At 41.3% G+C, this 25,624-nt stretch overlaps 1 protein-coding gene across 1 annotated transcript; it reads left to right on the top strand.

Moving 5' to 3' along the window:
- Window positions 1-854: 854 nt before the first annotated feature.
- mchr2 (melanin concentrating hormone receptor 2) lies at window positions 855-11,455 on the top strand (the record flags this gene model as incomplete). The annotated part of the gene is made up of 6 exons (XM_080753527.1): window positions 855-909; window positions 2,767-2,806; window positions 5,451-5,660; window positions 7,286-7,480; window positions 8,997-9,116; window positions 10,537-11,455. The coding sequence occupies 6 exons, from the start codon at window positions 855-857 to the stop codon at window positions 10,850-10,852; spliced, it is 936 nt and encodes a 311-aa protein (XP_080609653.1). The 3' UTR covers window positions 10,853-11,455.
- Between the last annotated feature and the right edge of the window lie 14,169 nt (window positions 11,456-25,624).

The following is a 25,624-nucleotide window of genomic DNA, read 5'->3' as shown; positions in this document are numbered from 1 at the left end:
GTTTAAAAATGCCAGAGACATCACTCCATACCTGTTGTAATAGACAAGGTTTAAGCCTTTTGGGCAAACAACTCAAAACATTTAGTACTTGCCAGGGTGTAGATATTAGCCCATTTAGGCCTGAACACATTATGACGCAATATTTTATGCTTTAAATATAAAAAAATAGCAGATATACAAGCTCACAGTGCTGCGCTGCGAGCTTGTAGATCTGCTATTTTCTTCTAAAATCTTGCAAATTAGAATTTTGAACAGATTCTATAAGTGTCTTTTGAATCCTTCTAAGATTTTTGGAAAAAACCTTCTATGTCAGCAATCTGGCCAGCCATCGTCAAAGAAAAGGTCCTTTTCACTTCACTGGAGCTCAGGTAGTCTGTTCTTGAGAGACTACTATGTCAGTGGTGCTCAAACCTTTTCATGTGAAGGACCCCCAAAATGATATTTATTTGGCCACAGACCCCCATTTCAAAATATCTAGTTCCAGGGACCACCCAGAAGCAAAATTTGAGTTACAAACGTTCGCTTTGAAAATACATATATTCAAAGATTTGCACACATTTTCACGACTTTTTCAAAAATAGCAGATCTACAAGCTCGAGCTTGTACCATTTCTTCATACATTTGAAAACTTGAGATAAGACATTCTGCATAATGAGTACTTTCTACTTTTGGTACTTTACATACATTTTTTATATCAATAGTTATGTACTAAAATATAGAATACTGGACTTTTACTTGTAACAGTGTATTTCTTCATTGTGGTATTGAGACTTTTACTTAACTTAAATGTGAGTACTTTTTCCACCATTAGCATGTGTTGTCTCTGACCGCAGTGAGGATGAGTGATGTTGACCATGGCCGTGATGTTGACATGGGTTATTGGCAATAAGGGTCATGGGAAGGCTGCAGGTAGCAGGTTTATGACAGCAACCAATCTCTTGAAAATTACATAACAGGTAATGCAGTGCGTATTTGGAGAGCAATAGAGGGACTTATAGCACTGTTCTCAGTAAAAAAGTGATATGTTTCACCTGAGATGTGCAGCAAACAGCAGAACCTGGTTTGAAATGTCTGACTTTATGTAAAAGTATCGAATCTACAATGGCAATCAAAAAAGTTGAATATTTAATGCAGTGTCGAATATTGGTTTGTTCCATTATATTTCATAGAGGCGGCAGTGGCTCAGGAGGTAGAGCGGCCCTCTTGGAATTCGTTGGTTCCAGGTTTGATTCCCGGCTCCTCCTGGCTGAGTGCCAAAGTGTCCTTGCTTGAGCAAGACACCGACGTCCTACTGCTCCCACTGAGCAGGTTGGTGCCTTGCATGGTTTCCTCCACCATTAATGGGTGAATGTGAAGTACATTGTAAAGCTCTTTGGAGAAAAGCGCTATATAAATGCAGTCCATTTATAGAGATACTGGAATGTTATGTAAAAGAAAGACAATGTTCTATATTCATAGAACATCGCACTCAAAGGGAGGGTACATTTATGGTGCTTTGTGCATACATGAGCATTTACAGCACAATGTATATCGATGGCCAAAACGCAAAACCTCCTATCTGAAAAATTCACTTTGTTGGGAAAATGAAAAAGAAAATGTGGGTTCAACATTAAAACCTATCTACTATTTCTAGTCACATGACATGTTTGGCAAAATAAGGGGCAGAACGATCTTGCAGACAGACTGACCATGTGAAGCATAGCCTGTTGTCTTCATTTCAAGTGAAATCCAAAAATCATGAAATTTGCAGATAGGAGGTTTTGCTTTTGGCCATCGATATTCTAATGTACGTCCATTTTGTATTGTTTACTCTCTCATGTGGTAAACAGGTGTGTATTTAAAGGGATAGTTCACCCAATGGAGACTTGAATTCATGGATATTTTATGTTTTTGTCGATTTACTAAGCCAATAACTTAATAACCAGCAGTATCCCTATGGATACACAAAGAGGCTGCTTTGTTCCCCATGGAGACACACAGAGTCTCCTCAAATGATTGGCTTAAGAATGCAACAAGACAAACCAAAAAAAAATATATATCCATGAATTCATGTCTCTATGGGGTGAGTAATCGATAGAAAATAAGTAATTTAGGGGGTGAACCATCCCTTTTAAAAACACACAGTTACAGTATTTTAAAAACACACAGTTACAGTATTTTGATATGTTTAAATGTGTAATATAACAATTACATTGTGTTATATTACTAAATCAGTGACTGCTGTAGTGATGACGTTTGCATTTGTAGGGGTTTTAGTTACAGTATGTGATTAAAAGAGCCGGGAGATGACATAAGTGCCTTCATTTCAATGGAAGTGCAGCCTGTACAGAAGCAGGCTGTTATGTGCATGTGTGTGTGTGCGTGTGCGCGCGAGTCTGCGTGTGTGTGTGTGTGTGTGTGTGTGAGTGATGCTTGAGCCACCAGTAGCCTAAGCTTCACTGCTGCAGGTGCAACACTTTCTACAGGAGTTGATGCAGTCGGATGTTTGTATTTGTAATGAGGACCGGAGAAGATGTTTTTGCGTGTGTGTGTGTGTGTGCCTTGATCCAGTTCATATTTTTTTGTCATCTTAATGAATCACTAAAAGGCAAGATCTGATTACTCCTGGCAACATGAACGAGACGTTAGCATCACCTTCAAACCATTCTTTTTTTCCGAATTCTTCCTGGAGTGATGACAGAAATTCCTCTGACGACTACTTTGATTTTGTTTCTCTTACGGAAACAACCATCCTACCTGCTTTAATTGGATTTCTCTGCTCTACAGGACTCGTTGGGAACATTCTTGTCATAGTGACAATCCTGAGGTAAGCTTTACTGAGCTGAACTTGATTATAAAAGACCCCAAATCATCTTTTGCATATTAGCAGACATTTTTTGTATTTCTTTATTGTATTGAATCGTTTATTCCAATGAGGTTTTGAAGTTCTGATTCTTCCATGATTCAGTGGCCAAAGTAAAGATCTCTGGAGTCTGCAATGAAGGCATTGCATTCTTTACATTCTTTACCAATTAAATGTGTACCATCAAAGAGTGGTGTGAGGTTTTTTTTTTCTTTTTCTTTTTAAGGGTCTGGATTGTCGCTGGTCTGGGATGTCAGGGTTAACCATAAGGAATTCCTATGAGCTAGGGCTCTAGGACTCTTTTTTCCCATCTATTCAACAGGTGGTCCGTGACCCCTTGGGGATCCTCAGTGTTGCAACTTTTTTTAATTAGATGGCAGGGAAGCTGAGAGGGATGGCGTGACGCACTTCATTTATTATTATTGGCCGCCAAGCCTGAAGGGCTGGAGCCCCTATAAACTACTTATTCTTCTGCCACTTTTCTACTACTGTATACTAAACAGTGAAAACACAAAACTCTGGGTGTCACTATTAGCACTCAATTGAAAATCCAAACTTTGAACAGGTATAACTCATGCCCTGGCCGTTTGAGCAACCATGAAACAGCCATGACACTTCAATATTTCATGAAACTTCAATATACATTTGCATCTCCTCATGCAGAACAACTTTAACACTCTTGACTTTTGACCTCTGGCCTTTAATAATAGTTACACCCACTTCCTCCCAACATTCAGCCCAACCCAGCTGATTTGCTGCCCACAAGGAGCGCATGAGCAATTAACACTTTGCCGTCCGAAATAGAATGGTGGTTGGTAGATTAGCCGTGAAATTTCTATTATTGTATTGTGATCTGAGACATAATATTATGTTTATAAACATGAGCCCGCCGCCCCTCCTTCTTGGACAGCGCCGTTGTTTTTTCTTTTTCTTTTCCCCCAGGTCATTAGCTCACCGTGATTTTCTCGATCTCCGTTGGGATAGAATGGGGGTTTTGGCCGATCATCGATCTCCCCGTGCGTTTCGCGTGCGCGATCCGTTCACGTAAATGTCCCCGCAAATAATCCATGTGTGACTCAAGAACAGAACTGAAAATTTTCGCTAGCATAGCCCCAAGCATGGCTACAGTAGGAGCACTAGTGTACAGACAGCAAACGGATGGCTGGGAGTAGCCTTGGAGAAGGAAAGGAGCTGACGTCACCTCTGCTTCATGTCAGACCGTGCATGAGCTATCAATGCACAAGTGGTGACTAGGGAAGGTTAGACGATCGCCGATTTTCGGATCAAAATCATTTATTCCGGTTTTAATGACAAAGTCCGGGAAAGTACGGCGTGGCTGAGACTCCTTGCTGGGATGTGCGATATACTACGGTTTTAACATTAAGGGGCTCCCCGTGGCTTACAAAGGGTTAAGGGTTAAGAGAATTGCGCAGGGACACACATCGACATTGCTACCCTGGCCTGGAACCAGGGACAACCGGGGGCTCTGGTTCCCCAGGTGGGCTCCCTAACCATTCAGCTATGCTGCCCTTACCTTTAGATCTCCCACCATTTTGAATTATATGAAAAACAGTTGCAATGTGCACAAAACATTTTACAATTTGAGTGGATTTTTAAAAAGTTAAATAAAGTTTTTAAGAGCCAATGAATATTGCAGTCTTATTAAAAAGATCCTTCTGCCCCTAACACATTCATGCAAAGTCAAATTTTCATGAAACTTTGTTGTATGGTAGAGGTTTAGTCCAAATATCACTGAAACCAATCTTACTCAAGGTGTTCATGTATTGCTCTCCTGCGTGCTATATGACCACCTCAGTTGTGTAAAGCTGAAACCTAGTTTCCCCGGCAGGAATTATAAATGGGCTTTATTATTTTTAAAAGGCAAAGCTGATTTAACCGGAGTGGATGCTTATTAAAGAGAAGTTCACAGGTTCGATTCCAGGCTCCGTCTTGATTACTGAATGTTATTATTTGAAATCTGCCATTCTAAGCAACATAAGGCATGCCTTTTTAATATCGACAATCCCTCATAACTCTGCTCAGCCATTTAAAATTCTCATTTGTTAATTGCATGGTGTTCTTTTTCTCAAGTTCAGTCTTCTATGTTTCTATGGCTTACTGTGCATATTGCATATATTTGTTTCTCATTGCTTAGTGCATGCGGTTGACACAAACTGACATTTTACACCTTACCCTACAATGCACTTTTTTGTCTTTTTGTGTGTTTTTCTAACACCATAACATCTGTTGCTATGCTCATGAACCTTTGTGTTCTTGTTTAATCTCCTTTCCAAGGATTACCACTTGCCCCCCTTCTTCTTCCAGTTATTATTATTACCCTTATTATTATTAAAACGTGTATTTAATGATTAAGCTGTGATATTCAGTGTGTTCTTTATCCCACCTGCTCTGCCCCTGTTCTGCTGTGCTACATAACCTTATGTACAGCTTTATGTGTAGGTCTGTAGGGAATCTGAGACAGTAAATTACATCATTGCTGTCATTTCTGTTCTTTTATTGTGTTGGTTTGTTAAATTGGGACATGGATCTCCCTGGGTCTGAAATAAAGATTGTATTGAATTTGATTTAATTGAATTATCCCTTCCAGGACAACAAAGAAGACAGTGCCAGATGTGTACGTCTGTAACCTGGCCGTGGCCGATGTGGTTCATGTGACGGTCATGCCCTTCCTCATCCACCAGTGGGCACGTGGCGGACACTGGGTATTTGGCAGCACTCTGTGTACCATCATTAACTCTCTGGACAACTGTAACCAGGTGGCCTGTGCTGCTGTGATGACAGCCGTCAGTCTGGACAGGTCTGTCTGTTTCCAGCTCCTATAAACCATCAGTGCTCACTCTGGTTTTCCCACATGACTAGCTAGCATGATTCAGAACTTTCAGCTCATATTTAACCCATTCAGGATACTTGTTGTTATACCTCAATACCTTCAATCTGGGAAAGCGTCAAAACTGTTTCTTTTCAGAATTCAAATTCGAAAGCATCAAAAGTAACTGCAAAAGCTTCGCTACAGGTTGTTTGTGGATCTGCAACTTTTGATGCTTTTGTGTGACGCTGTAGTATGATCATGTAGGACGTTTACGAAAAAACACAAAAAGTACAATTATATAGCAACATTCAGAAAATAAAACTGTTAGGATTTGATGGGTTAACAGAAAACACATGGCATAGACACTCTTCTCCTGAGAAGAAGAAAACTGCATTGAGTGTTGATCAATGAATGTCCTCACATAATTCTGAGGAAGACTGTTTAGTGAAACGTGTCCTTTGTACTGTCTGGCTGAGGCATAATAATAAATCAATGTGAAAAGGACATTCATTGAGTGTTGGCTGTTTTCTTGTTCTCATGGTATTGTTAGGCCGTACACCTTGAGACTTTTATTTAATCCCGATTGCCAATGAAGTCAATGGACAATTGGACATAATGCTTCTCAAAAAGAATGCTCCTCAAGGATAAAAACACAATAAAGACTGGTCCTTGGTCTCGGACCAATGAAAGTGTTTTATAGTATTTTATGTAGTACATAAAATAATAGAAAACACTTTAAAGAATGTAAAAACTGTTAAGAGCAGAAATTAACTATAACGTGGCCATGCTTTAGTATTATGCTTTTTTTTCTGAAAGCCTTTTTCTTAAAACATAATTCTCTTAAAAACTCTTTATCGTTAGGGGTATCTATTCCAGTTTGCCACTCTGCCATGTCTAAAGTTGTATTTACCCATATTAGTTTTGAACCTGGGCAACCTGGGCATCAGACTTAATATTTATTGTCACATCAAGTGACATGGGTGAAATTCTTGATTGTACAGACCAATCATTGCATTTAAGTAGAACAAAAGCATAAAAGGGAAGAGATGAGCGGGAGGTAAAGTGCATGATATATAACTAATCTGCATAATAAATTAAGGCGATGCATCCCATGTAACTGCATAATAAGTGCATAAGATTAATGTATGTGCAATGCTGGCTCTAGTGTTGTGGGCATGAACATCACTCTTCTGACAGACATGCTCATGTTATTAGAGAGGTTATCAACCATATAGCATGTCATTGTTTTTTGTTTTCTTTTTTAATTGCAATGCAAATTTACTTGAGTATTGTTCTCAAGGGTATCAGCAGAAAATGATGCACATAAGATGCAGGAGAAGTTTTCATCAGTCCATTACTGTACCAATGTACTGTATAACGCTGTACCTCCAAGGAAAATCATTTTGAAGGAAAGGATTTGAAGGCAAATCAAACCAACAGCCACATACAATAGGTATCTATAAATCCCCTTATCTGCTCCACTGTAGCCACCCCATAGAGCAAAGTGAATTGTCATGAAGTGTTATGTATGTCTCTCTCTCTCTCTCTCTCTCTCTCTCTCTCTCTCTCTCTCTCTCTCTCTCTCTCTCTCTCTCTCTCTCTCTCTCTCTCAGGTATCTGGCAGTGGTACATCCCTTCCGTCTGGTGGCTCTTAGGACCAAGTCCAAGACCATTGGCATCAACCTGTTTGTGTGGGTGATCTCCGTGGTCTTGGTCTTACCTTCCTGGATCCATTCCAAAGTCATCCGCTTCCCTGATGGCCTGGAGAGCTGCACCATAGACCTGGTGTCTCCCAGTGCTGTTCTGTGGTGAGGCATGACGCAACGGTGATGCTAGTGAAACTTAGAGGAGCCCATGTCATGTGCAACCCAAATTCGTTCAGATAATAGCCTACTGTAAATTACAGTCAGATATTTTATTATTGCGACCGCAGGTCGTAGTTTACTATGTAAACCGGCAGATCCTGTCCGTCAGTGAGTGGGTGAGTGAGTCAGTCAGTCCATAACGCCTCAATGTCTATAGCTGACCTGTTCTGACATCATATTGTTGACTGTCATGCTCCATATATGACCAAGACAGCCTGTTCTGGCAATCATATATGGAGATCCCTGATGTCATCAATATTAAGCCCATATTTGGCAATGGCCATATATGGACGCTCCATATATGGCCGAGACAGATTTAATTAGCAAATCAAGACTGCTGAGTATCATCACCTGGATATCCATATATGAAGATCACGACACTGACCTCATCAAACCCTGGATATCCATACATGGAGACGACTGGATCATCACCTAGATCTCCATATGGAGCTAGTCAATACCTCTACGTCTGACCTCACAGACTCCATATATGGATATAGCTGACGTGTTCTGACAGCACAGTGATGACTTGACCATTGCTGTTTATCCTGTATTCTGTCTGACTGAAGGAATAACACTAGGTTTCCTCTATGAATACTGCCTAGTGTTGCTGAACTCCCTTGTAAATTTTAGCCGAACATCATTCTATGATTAATGTGTCATTCATTTGAATTTTGGTCTTTCTCCAGGAACAATTTTTGTCTTGACTTTTCAAATCAATCTGTGCTTTGAAATGTATTCTAATACAATGATAGCCTAACTTAGGCAAACAATAATAATGCTGTTATGTTCAGCATGTTGCAAGTTGATTTTCAGATTGATAAATAAACATTGTATGATTGTTACCTGTTACCTATCCACTTCGTTCCTTGTGGCATAAGGCCTTCACAGAGCACTTCCACTTTCCATGGTCAGCTGTTGCAGTCCTCACTTCAGATAATTTCCATCCTGCTTCTTTTCTTTCTTTCTCAATGGTACGCCTCCAGCTGGTCCTTGGTCTTCCTTTTCTTCTTTTCCCTTTTCTGGTGCCCATGTCATTGCTACGTTACAGTCGTTGTTGTGGTCCTGCCGTAGTATGTGTCCAATCATCTTCCATGGAAAATGAACAAAGGAGACAACAAGGCAGTTGATGTGTTCCATAATAGATGCCTACATAGAATACTTAAAATTGTATGATTGTAGTTGATGAATTTACAACACATGGAACACAACACAACAAATGGATTTTCTTTTACTGTATCTACATTATGTGCTGATAGAATACATAATCTAGTTATAGTATGTGTATTTTGCATAATTCCATGTTGTACAGTTCATGTATCGTGTAATGTTGTACATTTGTAAGTGCTTTGCACACTATTCACAATGTACTGTATCTCCTTTTTTTGTATTATATCTGTACTTCTCTTCTGTCTTCTGTCAGTCCAATAATAACTGCCACACATGTCTCTTTCTCCAGGTACACAGTCTATCAAACTATCACATCTTTCTTCCTGCCTCTGCCACTCATCCTTACCTGCTACATCCTCATCCTGTCCTATACTTGGAGAATGTACCTGAGGAACAAGCAGGCACGGCGGTGAGACTATTAGCTCATATCTTTGCTGTTGCTATACTATCCTCATGCACTGTAGTTACCTTGACCGGCCATGAACCCAGTTTATAAAATGAGACAAGGTTATTTATATTATTTATTTATCCTACTATTACAAATGAACAAAACTGCCATCATCCATTTTTCTCCATAGTGGTTTGACCAATAGCCTGAAATTGCACATGGTCATTGACCTTTGGTGTACAGTATGCAGGGCCAGGGAGTGAGGATGTCTATTCTTAACTTTTCCCAAATTTAAGATGTTATTAGTATTTTATTTTTATTATAATACCAAAAAGGCAATTTTTTTTCTTTCTTTTTTTGTGCTGGGGAATATGTAGAGTTTGTATTTAATTTTAATTGTGCCATCCCCTACAAAAAGCTTATCCAAAAGCAAAAGATAACATTTTCAGTCTGACAGTTTTGATTGTGGACAGCTTTATCATCTCTCTTCTTCCAGTCTCAAAACACCATTTTAACGAGCGCTCCTACCCCAAACTAACTGTAACATAGGGCTGGGATGCGATTAAAAATTTTAATCTAATTAATTACAGGCTCTGTGATTAATTAATCGCATTTTAATCACACATCGATATTTGACCTGAGAAGCATTTTTTTTTCAAGTAAAACACATTTTGTTGTACGAGTGAATCAACAAGTGAGTTTTTTTAAATCTAAATTTCTCATCCACTGGGCCAACCAAAGCGCTCTGATGGCTACTTCTCCCCTTTGCATTTGTTGTCTCTTCTTGGTTGGTGCATCACTATGATCGGTATGCCCGAAACTGACATTTCTGTGGTGCAAAAACTAAGTGCGATTAAAAAGCCTTAATATATATATATATATATATATATATTAAGGCTGGGACTTTAACTGATTAATTGCGATTAATTAATTACAGAAAATTAACGCGATTAAAAAAAATTACGCATTTTAATCGCACTTAGTTTTTGCACCACAGAACCTTCAGTTTCGGGCATACCGATCATAGCGATGCACCAACCCAAGAAGAGACAACAAACGCAAAGGCAGAAGTAGCCGATCAGAGTGCTTTGCTTGGCCCAGTGGATGCGAAATTTAGATTTAAAAAACTCACTTGTTGATTCACTCGTACAACAAAATGTGTTTTACTTGAAAAAAATGCTTCTCAGGTCAAATATCGATGTGCGATTAAAATGCGATTAATTGCGATTAATTAATCACAGAGCCTGTAATGAATTAGATTAACAATTTTAATCGCATCCCAGCCCAAATATATATATATATATATAAACATAATTTTACACAGATTTTTATGTGTTTGTGTTGAGCTTGTCCCCGCTCCAAATGCCAAGAAAGCTTCCTTTGAGCCGTCACACTTAGCATAGCAGTGCTTTCTGAGTTCACAAGAGACAACTCTCTCCAGTTACAGCACCAATAAGCTGCCCCGCGTGCACGCCATCCGCCTCACCAAGATGGTGCTGGTGTTGGTGGCGGTGTTCCTGGTGAGCGTCGGCCCTTACCACGCCCTGCAGCTGGTCAACCTGACCGTCCACCGGCCCACATTGGCCTACCACACCTTCTACTACCTGTCCATCTGCCTCAGCTATGCCACGAGCAGCATCAACCCCTTCATCTACATCCTGCTGAGCGGTCACTTCCGCAAAAGGCTCACCAGATGCAAGACCCATGCGGGGTCCGGTGCCTTCCAGGTCCCCACACCACACTCCAGCTTTGCATGATCTGCGTACCTCTTCAGCTACGAAGGCTCGCAACGTAGGACAGTCATAAAGGCCATTTCTGCACCTCCTCACCCACTGAATATGTTGTGCACTAAAGAATCGTTATCAACTTTGCTTGAGTGACATCATTGTGTTTTTGAGTCTAGCCATTTGTTTTTGAATCTAGAAAAGTGATCTATAAGTTTGATGTATTTTTTTTTGTATCAATATCATCATCATCATCATCATCATCATAACCGTTGTCCTGTCCACTCAGTTGCAAAATGGAGAAATTATCTGTTTGTAGGGTTGGTGCAGTTTTTAGAAGCTCCTCAGTTATCTGGTTGTCAGAAACCATAAAAGCTACAATTTCCAAACTTGACAAACTTGGCAATCTCAACGACTTTTCAGACAGGCAGCCTAGACTAGAGTATGCCTTTGCTGTATATAGGAACATGGCCTATATGTAACAAATATCATCATAACCCGGCCTTACACTTGAATGTTAACACTGACCAGCATGACTTACATTTCTGCAATGACTTTACAGTATGTAGGCCTACTGATAATTCTCCATTAAAATTGCATTATTATTATTATTTTGTGTTTGAGATGTAAAACCAATGTAAAAAATATACTATACTTCACTATTCTTACTTTCACTGTGTATTAGTATGTACAGACAGTTGATTAAAATATTTAAATATCCATGGTCAACTTACGTACATGTTTTGCTGAATCTTTGACCCCTCTGACACATGGTACTATTTTTTGTGTCCAGTATCACTACGCCGCTGCAACGTATTTCCCCAAAACAAGGTGCTTTGCAGTCAGCTCATCAGAACGAAAACTCGCTCTATTTAGTAGAAATAGGCCAACAATACAAATGACGCTAGTTTTGTGGATTCATCTATTTTCAATGATTGGGCCACGCCAAATGGCCCCCACCCCATTGGCATTACTTAATATTCATTAGAAACTGACCAGAACTCTGATGTCAAAATTAGGTGAACTAACAGATTTTAGTGTAAACACATGTCGGCCTACTGTAGTAGACCGGTCGGTGTCAGCCAAACCTTTCTGGGAGACTTTTGCAACAGGTTCTGCTTTGCATATCTGACCACCCTACAGCAGTTACCAGCAGAGATATTTGTGACTGTTCCATATTTTAGATTGACTTCAGCAGTTCTCTTAACATCCATTTGTTAATGTGGACTGGAAGGTGTAGGTGTCAAGGTGTGTCAGTGTGTCACATGAGACTGTAGAAGGACAGAGTGTCAGCTGGATACGGTAGTCCTCCAGATACACTCCTACTCTGTTGGAGCCAGAGGGACAGAGGACAGTTGTCTTCCTACTGTGACAGACAGACAGACAGTGTAATCTTTAATATGGATACCATCCTCACATTCCAGACTCCAGGTCATTGTATCCAAACAAACTCATCAGTCATCACTGTCACCTTTCCTGCTGATTCCACTGCATGTTATTGCTATAGAAACCCAATCACTCCTTTCAACCTCCCAGAAACAGGGTCCTCTCCCGACTACACAAAACCTTTTCGAGGAGTCTAAATACTGTATGTCTGGATGAGGAGGATTCTCTGGACCATGTGTCACCCTTCTGTTGTCCTCGGAGGGCTTGGACAGAGAGAGCTTCCTGTGAGCTGTGTTGGGTGGGAGAGTGTTTTTGCAGGTCTTTCAGTAGAGTGTCTCAAAGGCAACTGGGTTAAGGCTGTGATTGGCTGTGCGGAGGTGACAAAAGTCGGGGGGACGGAGATACACCTAAACCTAACCTCAGTAAAACTAACGCTGGTGAATGCTAACCTGGTGAATGCTAACCTGGTGAAATGCTAACCTGGTGAAATGCTAACCTGGTGAAATGCTAACCTTCCAACGCTGGTGAACGTTAACCTGGTGAATGTTAAACTGGTAGGCCCAACGGTGCTTAACCCAGTCGCCTTTTTGATACACTCGGACTGAAAGACCTGCAAAAAACACTCTCCCCTACTTTTCTTCTTGGTTGTTTTCATTTCCGGTCTGGTAGTCATGTGATCACGTGACGTTGTCCCGGTGACATCAGTCTAGTTGCTTCGGTCGCAGTTTACCATGAGAAATGTCGCAACTTGTCTCCGTCTGTCTGTCTGTCTGTCTGTCTGTCTGTCTGTGTGTCAGTACACATTTTTGCAGTCTATGGTTCCCTTGTCACTGTGACATCACAGGTTATACCAGTAAGACTCCCTAATCGGGAGATAAGCGACCGTAGGTGGACGAATAGGTACCGGCCCCGGCTCTCCCGGACGCTCCTAGGCCGAGTTAGGGCATTTTATGTGAGCTGCAGTGGAGGGGGTCCTCCACTGGGGGCGCCACCACTTTTGCATCCGTTCTGGAGCACCAGGAGTCGGTGGTCCCCGGGAATTCCCCGTGAGCAGCCCCGTTGGGGTGGTCATTTGGTCATTTTTGCACATTTGGTCAATTTTTACATCTGGGGGTCCCCCAGGGACCTGGGGGTCCCTGGGGCTCCGGGGGTCCTTGGAGGTTGTAGTTTGGCAGGCAAGGAGTGTGTGTGTAAAATCTGGCATGGATCGGGTCAACGGGTGCGGAGATATAAGCAGGGAAAAAGTGTGACGTGTGAGCACATTTGGTCATTTTTTACATCTGGGGGTCCCCCAGGGACCTGGGGGTCCCTGGGGCTCCGGGGGTCCTTGGAGGTTGTAATTTGGCAGTCAAGGAGTGTGTGTGCAAAATTTGGCATGGATCGGGGCAACGGTTGTGGAGATATGAGCAGGGCAAAAGTGTGACGTGTGACGTGTGACGGACTCACTCACTCACAGACAGCCGGTGGAGGTTTTGGTAGTAAATGCGACGTGACGGTCGCAATCACAGGTGACATCACCTATGTAAAAGTCCATTATGGTTATTCCCCAGAATCCCGTTTATGCCCATATATGAAGATCCCTGATGTCATAGATATATATCACTGATATATACCAGTAAGGCTCCCTAATCGGGAGATAAGCGACCGTAGGTCACTTATCTCCACAAATAGGGCAAAAATGTGTTTTGCCAAAATCTTCCTGATCCATGTTGATGACATGAGTGTAGACATACTGTGTAGTGATTTTCGTGATTTTAGGGCAAAATCTGTAGGAGCAGTGTCCAAAAATGTGTTTTTAAAAATCGGCCTGGAGGTGGCGCTATATGGGAGAGATTCATGTTGATGGGATGAGTGTAGACATACTGTGTACCGATTTGCGTGATTTTAAGGCAAAAATTGTAGGAGCAGTGTCCAAAAATGTGTTTCGCAAGAATCGGCCTCATGGTGGCGCTAGAAGAGGGCCATGTGAGAAATGAGGGGTGGGGTCTCCGCGCCGGCAAGGCGGACGAATAGGTACCGGCCCCGGCTGTCCCGGTCGCTCCTAGCCGGAGTTACGGCATTTTATGTGAGCTGCAGTGTAGGGGGTCCTCCACTGGGGGCGCCACCACTTTTGCATCCGTTCTGGAGCACCAGGAGTCGGTGGTCCCCGGGAATTCCCCGTTAGCAGCCCCGTTGGGGTGGTCATTTGGTCAGTTTAGCACATTTGGTCATTTTTTACATCTGGGGGTCCCCCAGGGACCTGGGGGTCCCTGGAGCTCTGGGGGTCCTTGGAGGTTGTAGTTTGGCAGGTAAGGAACGTGTGTGCAAAATTTGGCATGGATCGGGGCAACGGTTGCGGAGATATGAGCAGGGCAAGAGTGTGACGTGTGAGGTGTGACAGACAGACTGACAGACAGACTGACAGACAGACTGACACTTTGTGCAGGGTTTGATAGTAAATGCGACCTACGGTCGCAATCATTTGATATTTTTCTCATAATAGTTCAAATGTTGGGGACTGCGCATGCAGTCCCCAACATTTGAAAGTGTAAACATCGCGTTGTTTTCAACAAAGAGAGGGTTGCATCAGAAATGACTGTAGGACACATTTATATTACTAGAAGCGTCTAGTCGGCGATCTGGCCATCTCGGAACAATGTAAATAGGGAATTAATGCCCCGCCCTTTAATGCAAACCCCATTATACCTGTTTTCATAGGACCCGTTTTGACCATCTGTCTGCCTGTGTCCGTTTATGCCCATATATGGAGATATCTGTATCTGTCTGTCTGTTGGCGTCCATTTTATGTCCATATATGGAGATCACTGCAGTTATAGTTCTGGGTCCATTTTATGCCCATATATGGAGATATCTGTCTATCTGCGTCCATTTTATGCCCATATATGGAGATCTCTGTATCTGTCTGTCTGTCTCCCTTTTATGCCCATATATGGAGATCTTTGTGATTCTGCGTCCATTGTATGCCCATATATGCCATATATGGAGATATTTGTTTATCTGCGTCCATTTTATGCCCATATATGAGATCTCTGTCGCTTTTTCAAACAGATGGTCAAAACGGGTCCTATGACAACAGGTATAATGGGGTTTGCATTAAAGGGGGAACCGGCACTGTGTCTGCAACACAGTCGGAGGCACAGACAGATACAGAGATCTCCATAATGGGCATAAAGGGACACAGACAAACAGATGGAGGAGGAGACAAACTTAATGCAAACCCCATTATACCTGTTGTCATAGGACCCGTTTTGACCATCTGTTTGCCTGTGTCCATTTATGCCCATATATGGAGATATCTGTATCTGTCTGTCTGTGTCCTGGACGCATAGGCCAGAGGATACCCGAGGCATCACCCTCTGGAAGCAGTACCTTGGGGGACATGACAGGGAGTCAGGCATCTGACGCCTTGGGTGTCGCACCAAATTCTGAGCCCTGGGTACAAGGATACAGCCCCCATGAATGTTCTTCATAGGGGGAGGGTGTTTAACCCATTTAGACTGGGAACGCATTATTGTGGGCTCGCTGAAAGTGAGCACACGTATGTTATCTTCATTATTTATCTATCAGTGAAGTTCTTCTCAAAATGACGTAATCTATCAGTCAAGTTCTCCTCGACAGTACAAAGACAGGGCCCTTAGCCAATGAGGTGCAGCCAAAGGGTAGATCTTTATGCCCATACGTACATGTTTCTGTGTCAGTGGTGCTCAAACCTCTTCATGTGAAGGTCCCCCAAAATGATGTGTATTTGGCCACGGACCCCCATCTCAAAATATTCAGTTCCAGGGACCCCCAGAAGCAAAATTGTAGTTACAAATGTTCGCTGAAAAAACAGATATATTCAAAGATTTGCACACATATTCACAACTTTAAAAAAAATAGCAGATCTACAAGCTCGCAGACGCCCTGTGAGCATGTATATCTGCTATTTTTCAATAGCTAAAGTATAAAATAATTAAGGCCCCTCCACCTTGGGCCCTAGTAACTCAGACCCACTCCCGGCCCCACAATTGACCCCCATTTGAATTGACCCCCATTTTTTTTTTTTTCTTTTTACAGCTATAGCAGTGATCCAACCATTTTAATTTCACCCCCAGTTTGACATGCATTAGGCTACGGACCCCATTGGCCTTTCTATCTTTTAGACCTCAACTGATATAATTCAAAGCCAGTAAGACTCCCTAATCGGGAGATAAGCATCAGGTCACATGTTACAGCCATTTTTGCACTTTTTGGCAGACAGACTGACAGACAGACTGACTGACAGCTGGTGGAGGTCGCAATAATGTTAATTTAACTTGTGTACAAAGAGTGTACAAAAAATAGAACCAAAGGGTCCATTGGTTCCATATGTACACTCTCTGAGTTACAGACCCATAAGGTCAGTTTGGTTTCTAACTATAATTTAGCTGGGAACTCCATGGAACTTCCACTAGGACCCCTGGGGTCCACACTTTGAGAATCACTGACTGACCTATGTACAATGTCTCCAAATGCAGAACAGACAGCTTGAGAGGCCCATTATTTATAACACAAGGTTGTGGCAACATCTTGTGTTGAAATCTTGCAATTACACCATGGTAGAGATCTCTCAAACAGTAGGCTACAACTGGCAGTGGTGGGAAAAGTTGCCTACTCAAATGTTTTACTTGAGTAAAAGTATAAATATTTTGGTGGTGGTGTTAAAGTCACGTGATGACTATTTTTATGTTAAAATAGGTATTAACACCAAGAGTGTGTCAGTGTCTAGGCTACACATTGATAACACAAGTTAGAACATTTTAATGCTAAAATTGTGGAGGATTTTGTGTAGGACACTTTTTAAGAGTGTGAGACTGATCTGTATTAAAACAGGTAAACTGGTGATATATAATTTTATTAATATTCATGTCATTTACTGTCTTCTGTTTGTAAACTAGAGGAGCTCTTCTCTGCCTCGCACTAAAGGCCCCGATACACCAGGCACCTTTTTCAGCAATATCAACAGACAACATCCACATCAACGAGCAACATGAGAAAGAAAAGAAGAAAAAAAAAAAAAAATATATATATATATATATATATATATATATATATATATATATATATATATATATATATATACATATACATATATATACACACACACACATACATAGTATACCACAGAAAAATGTAGTCTATATGCTGCCTTAACAGCTATATTTTCTTCTACTTTTCTTTTGCTAAAGTAAAAATCACTTACGCAAATGTAAATCTATGTAATAACAGAAATAAATTACTTGGTAAAAAGGCATAAGTGTGAAATTAGCTACTTGTCATTAGCCTAGTCATGGTAACATGAAACAAAAATACAGTTTTCAATTCTGTAATTTATTATATTTATTAAGAATACAACTGATTTGCACCTCTGTACAAGTGCATGTTTTCCAAAAAACTGTGGGGCAGAACCATGTTAGGGTCACAGACCTCATGGGTAATGAGTAAACATCCTTTTTCTTTCTCTCAAAAGATTTCTGCAAGTAAACAAAAATAAATCTTAACATTTGTTACAATGTTAAACAAATTCATTAACATTCAAAAACATCTTAGAATTGCCACGAATAAATAACTTTTAACTGTGCTATTTTCACTAGGTCCCAGCGAGACATGACATTTGTATTTTGGGTCTCCAGCTAATGTTTGGGAACCTGTATTCTACAGATACATTATACATTCAATGCTGATATACAGGTAGTCCATGTTCACTGTGCAGTGTGCACGAACAGTATGTGTGTTCTGTGTGCACTCATCGTCACAGCTCAATAAAGAAAATCCTAGAGCTTCAACAACAGCTGACATACCGGTATATTATGAAATTATACACAATCATATCAAACTAATAAAGGGATAACAAAAGGTGCCTAGCCCCCCTACAAGCTCACAACATGCATGTTGTGAGCTTGTAGATCAGCTACTTTTGGCAAATGTTCGCCCAAGAATAGTTTAGTATTCATCATTGTGGTTAAAATGACTTTAATCCTCTGCAACTGTATTGTATGTAACTGTATTGTATGTAGTGCCTCAATCATTTCCTTTTAATTACTTTATCTTTGTCATCAGCCATATCATTGAAATATTCTTCAATGTATTTTAAAAACCGTGAGTGTTTGGAGACTGCTGGCTTTTTAAGAAAGTCCAAAGCAAAGTCCATTGCCTCCAAAGCACGCTCTGTAGCAGGTCTTTTACGTTTCTGACTTGGGTCACTGTTGGAAGTAGAGGGCATATTATGGTCAAGAGACAGGGACAGGGGACTGGGAGGGGAGGGGCTGGAGAGTGAGGGGCTTGGGAGATGAGGGAATAGGGAGATTATGAGAGCTTTCATCTGGCTCCCCGACATCACTCAGGAACTGTAAATGTCTGTAAAACTTCCATTTGGAGACGTAGACATCATCTGCTACAGCGCCTGACTTCTTGCTTCTGGTGACGGCCTTGTGTTCACGCTGAAACACTGTTTGCAGGTCCTTGAATGTATTGGTTATGTCTCCAACTGCAAGCAAGCAAACAAAAACAATGTACAGTATTACCATGAAGGAAAATGTAAAGAAAAGAAGCCACAGTCTGAGCGGACTGGTTCTCGCTGTCTGAGTCGTGTTGGCTGATTGATTGATTGAAGACTTTATTAGAAGTTTGCATAGGAAAAGGTGCAGTTTCATGACAGTACAGTTCACTGGTACAAGGTCTACTAAAAGGAGATCCATGAAAAGACTAAGCTTATTTCCACAGGAAACCATTAAAGTATCTCATATAACATTGAATGACAGACGAATAGAAACACAGTACTAGGGGTTGTGTGTGATGGACTGGCGAGTGTAGTGAAAGTGGAGTTGCGAGTGGAGTGAATCACTGCATGCCATTTAGCTGGGGACAGGGGACCCCCACTGGTCCACGGACCCACTTAACAAATGAGGCAGCAATAAGCTTGTTCTTTTGTATGTAAGTGTGTGTTGTGGTGTGCTATTTCTCAGTAGCCTATTTATCAAAGCAAGCGACACACGCATAACATAAAACAATAACATGTAGTTCACCCTTGTATTTTTATTTATTTCTTATATAAATATATAGTTCACTTGTTTATTTTGTATAGCAGGTGTGTAGAATAGTCTACTCTACCATCCACAAGACTTAGATTTTAAAATATACTTTCATATTTAGTTAGGCTATATGTGCTCAGTGCTCATATATCAGGCGCAACCTTAAAAAAGCCATCGTAAGACAGTTCTGCAGCACCCATGGGAAACTTGCGGGAAAGGTGTTTGTTTGCTTCTAAAATCCTCTTTTCTGATGATGGAGGATGACGATGTGGGCTATTTTGAAGACAAGTAATGGCATAACAAACACAAAATACCTAAATATAATGATAGTTTTTGTAATGGTTAGATAAAATATTGTGAACGGCCATCTCAGCACTATCAGAATTCTGTTTCAGCTCTACCGCTGTTTACCGTGGCGCAGACAAGCGCGTCCGCCCGGTAGCCATAAATTATAACCCTTGTAGAATACTTTACAAGAGTTATAAAGGGCAGAGGGGGAGTCTTCAAAAATAAAAGTTATCTACAAGAGTTATGATTTATGGCTATCCACTAGTCTTACATTAAGACGCTATCTGCCGAGACTTTGGGGCGACAAAGTCACAAAGTCTTGGCAGAATGCGTCTTAATGTAAGGCTAGCTATCCACCAGGCTATGAGCAATACAAATATATACGCTCAATTGCACATTTGACAGCAAATAAACACCTAAAATACATTTTTAGTCTGTATTGAATCATTTTCACCCGGCAGTTTCTCTCAAAATGTCCACTTACCAGAAGAAAATGTTATAAGGTTGAGTTATTTTTCTTCTGTCCACTGCGGTAGAAGAACAGCCGCCATGTTTTCAAAAACTTTTCTCTGGGAGAGAATACACCACGTGACACCGGGGCTTTTAAGCCGTGACATCATTTTGTAGTCAGACCTCCAAACAGATTTATTGTCAATATCTGTCCCTCGCTATTTCAACAGATCCGAGACAAAAATAACGACTAAAGTATAATTCTACCACTTTCCTTTCAACAACAAAGAGAAGAAAATCTGTAAATAGTAAAAATAGTAAAAAGATTAGCTTTTTTGGGGGGCAAAAGTTCTCCTCTGCCTACAAAATGATGTCAGACTTTGACCAGTAGAGTTCGCTAATGATCTGACTTTTTCAGATAACTAGGTTGACCTGTCTCAATGGAAAAATTAGAAGTTCATTTGGTTAAGGCTAAGTTTGTGAAACACTGCTTTTTTCATGTCACGAAAGATGCTATAGAAATAACGTTTTTATTGTTATGATTATTATTAAAATGTATTGATAACCAATAACCATTTAACTCCACAACTGCAGCCATATCCCTGTCATAATCAATGATGAACCTTTTTGTAAAGATATTTTTATTTAGACACAAATGGCCTACATATTTTCATTTATAGTTTTACAACAAAACAAAAGACAAGAAGAACAACAAAAAAAACACAAGTACATATGTTCCAAGAGCTCAATGATGGTAAGACAGACATCAAAGGACAAAATCTTTTCTGGAGTAGTCCTGTACACATGTTTTGGTTAAGGGAAAGTTTGGGAAACACTGCTTTTTTCATGTCATGAAAGGTGCTATACAAATACAGTTTTTATTATTATCATTATTGATGGTAAGATGTTAAGACAGACATAAAAGGACCCAAATAGATAGATAGCCTACCTTTATCATCCCAAGGGGTAAATTCAGTCACCCAGAGTCACACCGCAGTTAAGAACTTACAATGGTCCATTCATTCAAACATTAGGAACTACTTATCAACACAGTGCTTGGGTACCTGTGTGCACACTGCACCAAGACAATAATAATAATAGCCTAAAAAAAGCAAAAAAAAAAAAAATAGAAGTGCAGACACAAAAAAAAAGTGTCCACAAGTCTGTGCAAAAGAGAAGTGACCAGTGTCGAGTCCAAATCAAAGGGACACAATCTTTTCAGGAGTAGGCAATTCGTTCAACCAATGTCTCTGAGGGAGAGTTTTCAGCTTTCCAGTTTCAGAACACAAACAATGGGTTGAACAAGACAATCAGTCATCACTCATCAGCCACAGGTTGTACGAGCTTTGCAAACAGAGGAGAAGATATGATCACAGTGAATGTCATTCCACAGTCCGGGAAGATCGGAGCCGTGGCGGACCCAGTTTGTTAACACGCAGCGTTCTTTTCCTCGGTGGTTGTCTGGTTCCCCTGGACCCCACTTGAAGAAGTTTGGCTGGGTGCCATCAGTCCACAGGAAGACGCCCTCCCTTTGCTTGTCACTCATTCCGGTCCAGGCAAGGTGGCCCTGAATGATTGAATGATTGAAGAGTTTATTAGCAGTTTGCAATAGAAAAAAGTAGTTTCATCATGACGGCACAAATCACTGGTACAACAACTGGTATAACATTGAAAGACAGAATTGATGATATAACATAGTAATTAATAGTAATAGTAATAGTAACATACCGTTTGTTTGGTTGCACAGTTCTGGACCAGACCCAAAGTGAAGTTTTGTTCCGCTTCGCTGTGGATGGACATCAAATTGGCGTTCTGAGCTAAGCAATTAAGCTCTGCGTCTACGAAGGACAACTGCTCTGCAACAAATTTATAGACGAAGCATTCGTCGGTGTCACGACGGTTGCTGACCCAGTAGTCGCATAGCCCCCCGCTAGTTTCCCCGCAGGCCAGCGCCAACAGCACAAGGAGTTGACAAGTTCCCAGCATGATGTCCGGCAATCTAGTCCCCAATAGCTGTCAGGGCTGCCTATATAGGGCAGCACAGTGACGTCGCAACACACACATAGTTCCTGCTTGCGCCAAATATGGGCAAAGCATTTTTATTACAGGAGCCACTAGAGGCAACATGGTACACAAATCTACAGGCAATGTTCTCCCTAGTGTGTGTGTGTGTGTGTGTGTGTGTGTGTGTGTGTGTGTGTGTGTGTGTGTGTGTGTGTGTGTGTGTGTGTGTGTGTGTGTGTGAGAGACACACAGAACCTGCTTATCACATGCAGCAGAGGATTTCTCTTCCTAACAACAAAGATAGTGGCTCTGACGGAGTAACATAGACCCTGAAAGCTACTAGACCCACGTCAACACAAACCCTTACTTATATATTTTAATGCATGCCTGATTAATGAGCGGGTTCCTGACTCCTGGAAAGGTGCCCTCATTTACAGGACCCCCAAGAAAGACAATAATCCAGATGACCCATCCACATGGCGCGACATCTCCTTACTCTCGACATCTCTCCCCACCCACATCAGAAAGCTTACATTAAAGAATGAACATGTCTTCTGCCTAAAAACAGGAATAGATGATTTCAAACATGAATCCTCTAGATTCTATACTGTATTCCTGGATTTCAGAGATGCGTTTGGCACACTTTCACATAATGCTGAATGCACTGGAGGAAATACATCTACCTCAGCCTTTTGTGAATATTATTTCCAACGTTTACCAGGTTATCTGTGGGCACAGCTCACAGAGCCAATTTCTTTGAAGGTGGGAATAAAAACTGTCTGACCATGGAGCGCTGTAAATGTTATCCTCGCCCTCAACCAATGGTGGAAGTGGATCCACCAATGTGCTCCGCCACACATCCGGTCCCCAAACCCCATCCAGGGGTATAATGATGATGTGCAGGTGTCATCCAGAGAGGAGAAAACACACAAAAACACACAAAATGTGTGGTGCTCCATGAACGCCACAGTGGAGACATTACCAATACCAACCATTACTTAGAATCATAACAGACTTTGGGTACAGATGCAGATTCTCAATACTCATATTTGAAAGCCTGGGCCATGTACATAAATTGACCATGAGTGGCCTAACAATAGCTGGCATGCCAAACAGGCTGTCTAAATATTGCTCTGTGTGTGTGTGTGTGTGTGTGTGTGTGTGTGTGTGTGTGTGTGTGTGTGTGTGTGTGTGTGTGTGTGTGTGTGTGTTTTATGTGAGAATTAGCATCAAATCTTGTCAACATTTTCAGTGTCACGTCCTCAGGTTAGTATCTCACTCTGTGGCTGCCGTGACTCATCATGAAAGCCACTCTGTCTCATGATGTGTGGGAATGACTGATTATGTTTTTGGTACTTTGTGTCCGAGTACAACAGCTTTAACATTAGTAATGTTTTTTCCAGGGAGAGAGAGTGTGTGTGTGTGTGGGGGGGGGGGGGGGGGGGGGGAGAGAGAAAGGTCAATCAGGCTTGTAGGCATGACACAAACATCACTGATGATGTGCAGGATAATCTATTGCAAACCAACGTTTCCACCTGGAATGGTCTTCTTCGGGGATTGTGGTACGATACACATCAGATGCATACCTTACCCAAGTACCCATGAAGTGAAGTACTCAAGACCACCTTTCCCAAGAGGACATGGGTAATATGGATACAGTCAGATGTTGATCCGGGTACGGTACAAGTGTTCACAACAATCAAAACAGAAAGTACAATTGGGTACCTGTGTGCATACATTAACACAATGCACCTAGCACCCAAGTCCAATTAGGTTTACTGCTTAAATCACCATCTATAGAGAGAAAAACAAAAGGCGGTCAAGGCTGCAGACAGAGCATGGCTATTACTAAGCTACTTCAAGTTGAATTCCAGGGGTGAATCAAGGAGTTGACAGCGTAGATAGGAGGAGAGCAGTTTACCGGAACATTTTATCAGTGGGACAGACACTCCCTTGTGAATAAAACTCTTTCATAGTTGAAGGTCTTTGGAACAGAGAGAAACAATGTATTGTTTATGGCATGTGAAACACAGTTTTGTTTCGTTTTTGTTATATTTTTAACATCTGGATTTTCACCCAAAAGTCTAAAGAGAGTTGGCAGTGACTGTTGTTGGCATTCCTCCAGCACACAGTGTGTGTGTGTGTGTGTGTGTGTGTGTGTGTGTGTGTGTGTGTGTGTGTGTGTGTGTGTGTGTGTGTGTGTGTGTGTGTGTGTGTGTGTGTGTGTGTGCATGTGCCAAATGTCTCCAGATTTATACTATGTGTAGCCCCTGTTGGGCAACCACACTAATGAATTAGAATGATTTAAATTAATGAAATATTCAAACATTATGACATGAATGGTTATCAATAATGCATGGACAGACAGACAGAGACATGAGCTGGAGGTTTTTATACTACGTTTTCAAACTTTCTGTCCCCCCGACACAGATGGCTGCTCACCTAAGGCCTGGGTCTGCCTGACGCTTCTTCCAAGTCCCACTAAGACAGGGGTCTTCAACGTTTTCAGGCCAAGGACCCCTTAGCTGAGAGAGAGATGAAGCAGGGACCCCCACAACCTGTTCATAGATTCTATATAGTTTAGTTTTGTCGTTTGACAGCACAATCATCAGTGTATTTTGGGTTCATCTAAATGTGTTTTCAGATATTTAACCACTTGAAACGTCAATACTTAATAAACTTGACCTTTCACTCTGTACTTAGTCCGCTCTTTTTCCCCCGTCTACACCAAAGCTCTTTGCTGAAAATAGCCGATCTACAAGCTCACAACGCCTCGCAGTGCGAGGCGTTGTGAGCTTGTAGATCTGCTATTTTTGGCTAAAGTTTTCAGAATATGGACGTTAGGGTTAAAGTGGTTAATATAAAAAAGGAGAAAAAAGGTTTTTGTCACACAAAGATTTGGAGGACCCCCTGAAGTAACTCTGAGGACCCCCTAGGGGTCCCGGACCCCCTGTTGAAGACCCCTGCACTAAGAGACGTTGTCGAGGTATTGAACTTTGGCCTTCTTCTTTGGAAATTCGAATCAAAGAATGATTTAGTCATGGTGGAATTTTAGCTCTGAACTAAAACAGATATTATCAGCTGATGAAGGACGTTTGGGGGCTGATACGATGTGATTCTCCTTGATGTGGCAATTTCATTGAAACGTTTCAAAATAATATTTTATCTGGAGACATGATGCTTTTTGAACAAGAACTCTTTCATGGAGAGAAACAATTGTATTCCTCAGAAGAGGTATGCATTCATATCAAATGGCCTTGGTTGGAGCTCAGACCACAAAAATCAAACCTCGGTTCGAAGTGGAGCGGTGAATCTGAGCAGCTATACCCTGCGGTGAATCTGAGCAGCTATACCACAAAAGTATTGATATAAGTGTATCAATACTTTTGTATTGATACACTGGGAGCTGATGGTAGGTGTGGCGCTCCACACCTATGTGGAGTGTGTTATATGCACTGCAGCCGTTTGTTATGTGTGCAATGGATCTAGAATCCATTGCACACATAACAAACGGCTGCAGTGCATATAAAAACGTATACATTGCCCGTCACGACCGCATTGTCGACATGTGTCTGATGCAGTTAGAAAATGTATGCCATCTATGTATAATGTATGAACACTCTAGTGT

The sequence above is a fragment of the Nannobrachium achirus genome (assembly GCF_963921795.1).
Source record: "Nannobrachium achirus genome assembly, chromosome: 2".
Taxonomy (NCBI): domain Eukaryota; kingdom Metazoa; phylum Chordata; class Actinopteri; order Myctophiformes; family Myctophidae; genus Nannobrachium; species Nannobrachium achirus.
Note: the sequence above shows the minus strand (reverse complement) of the source record. Positions and strands in the feature narration are given on the sequence as shown.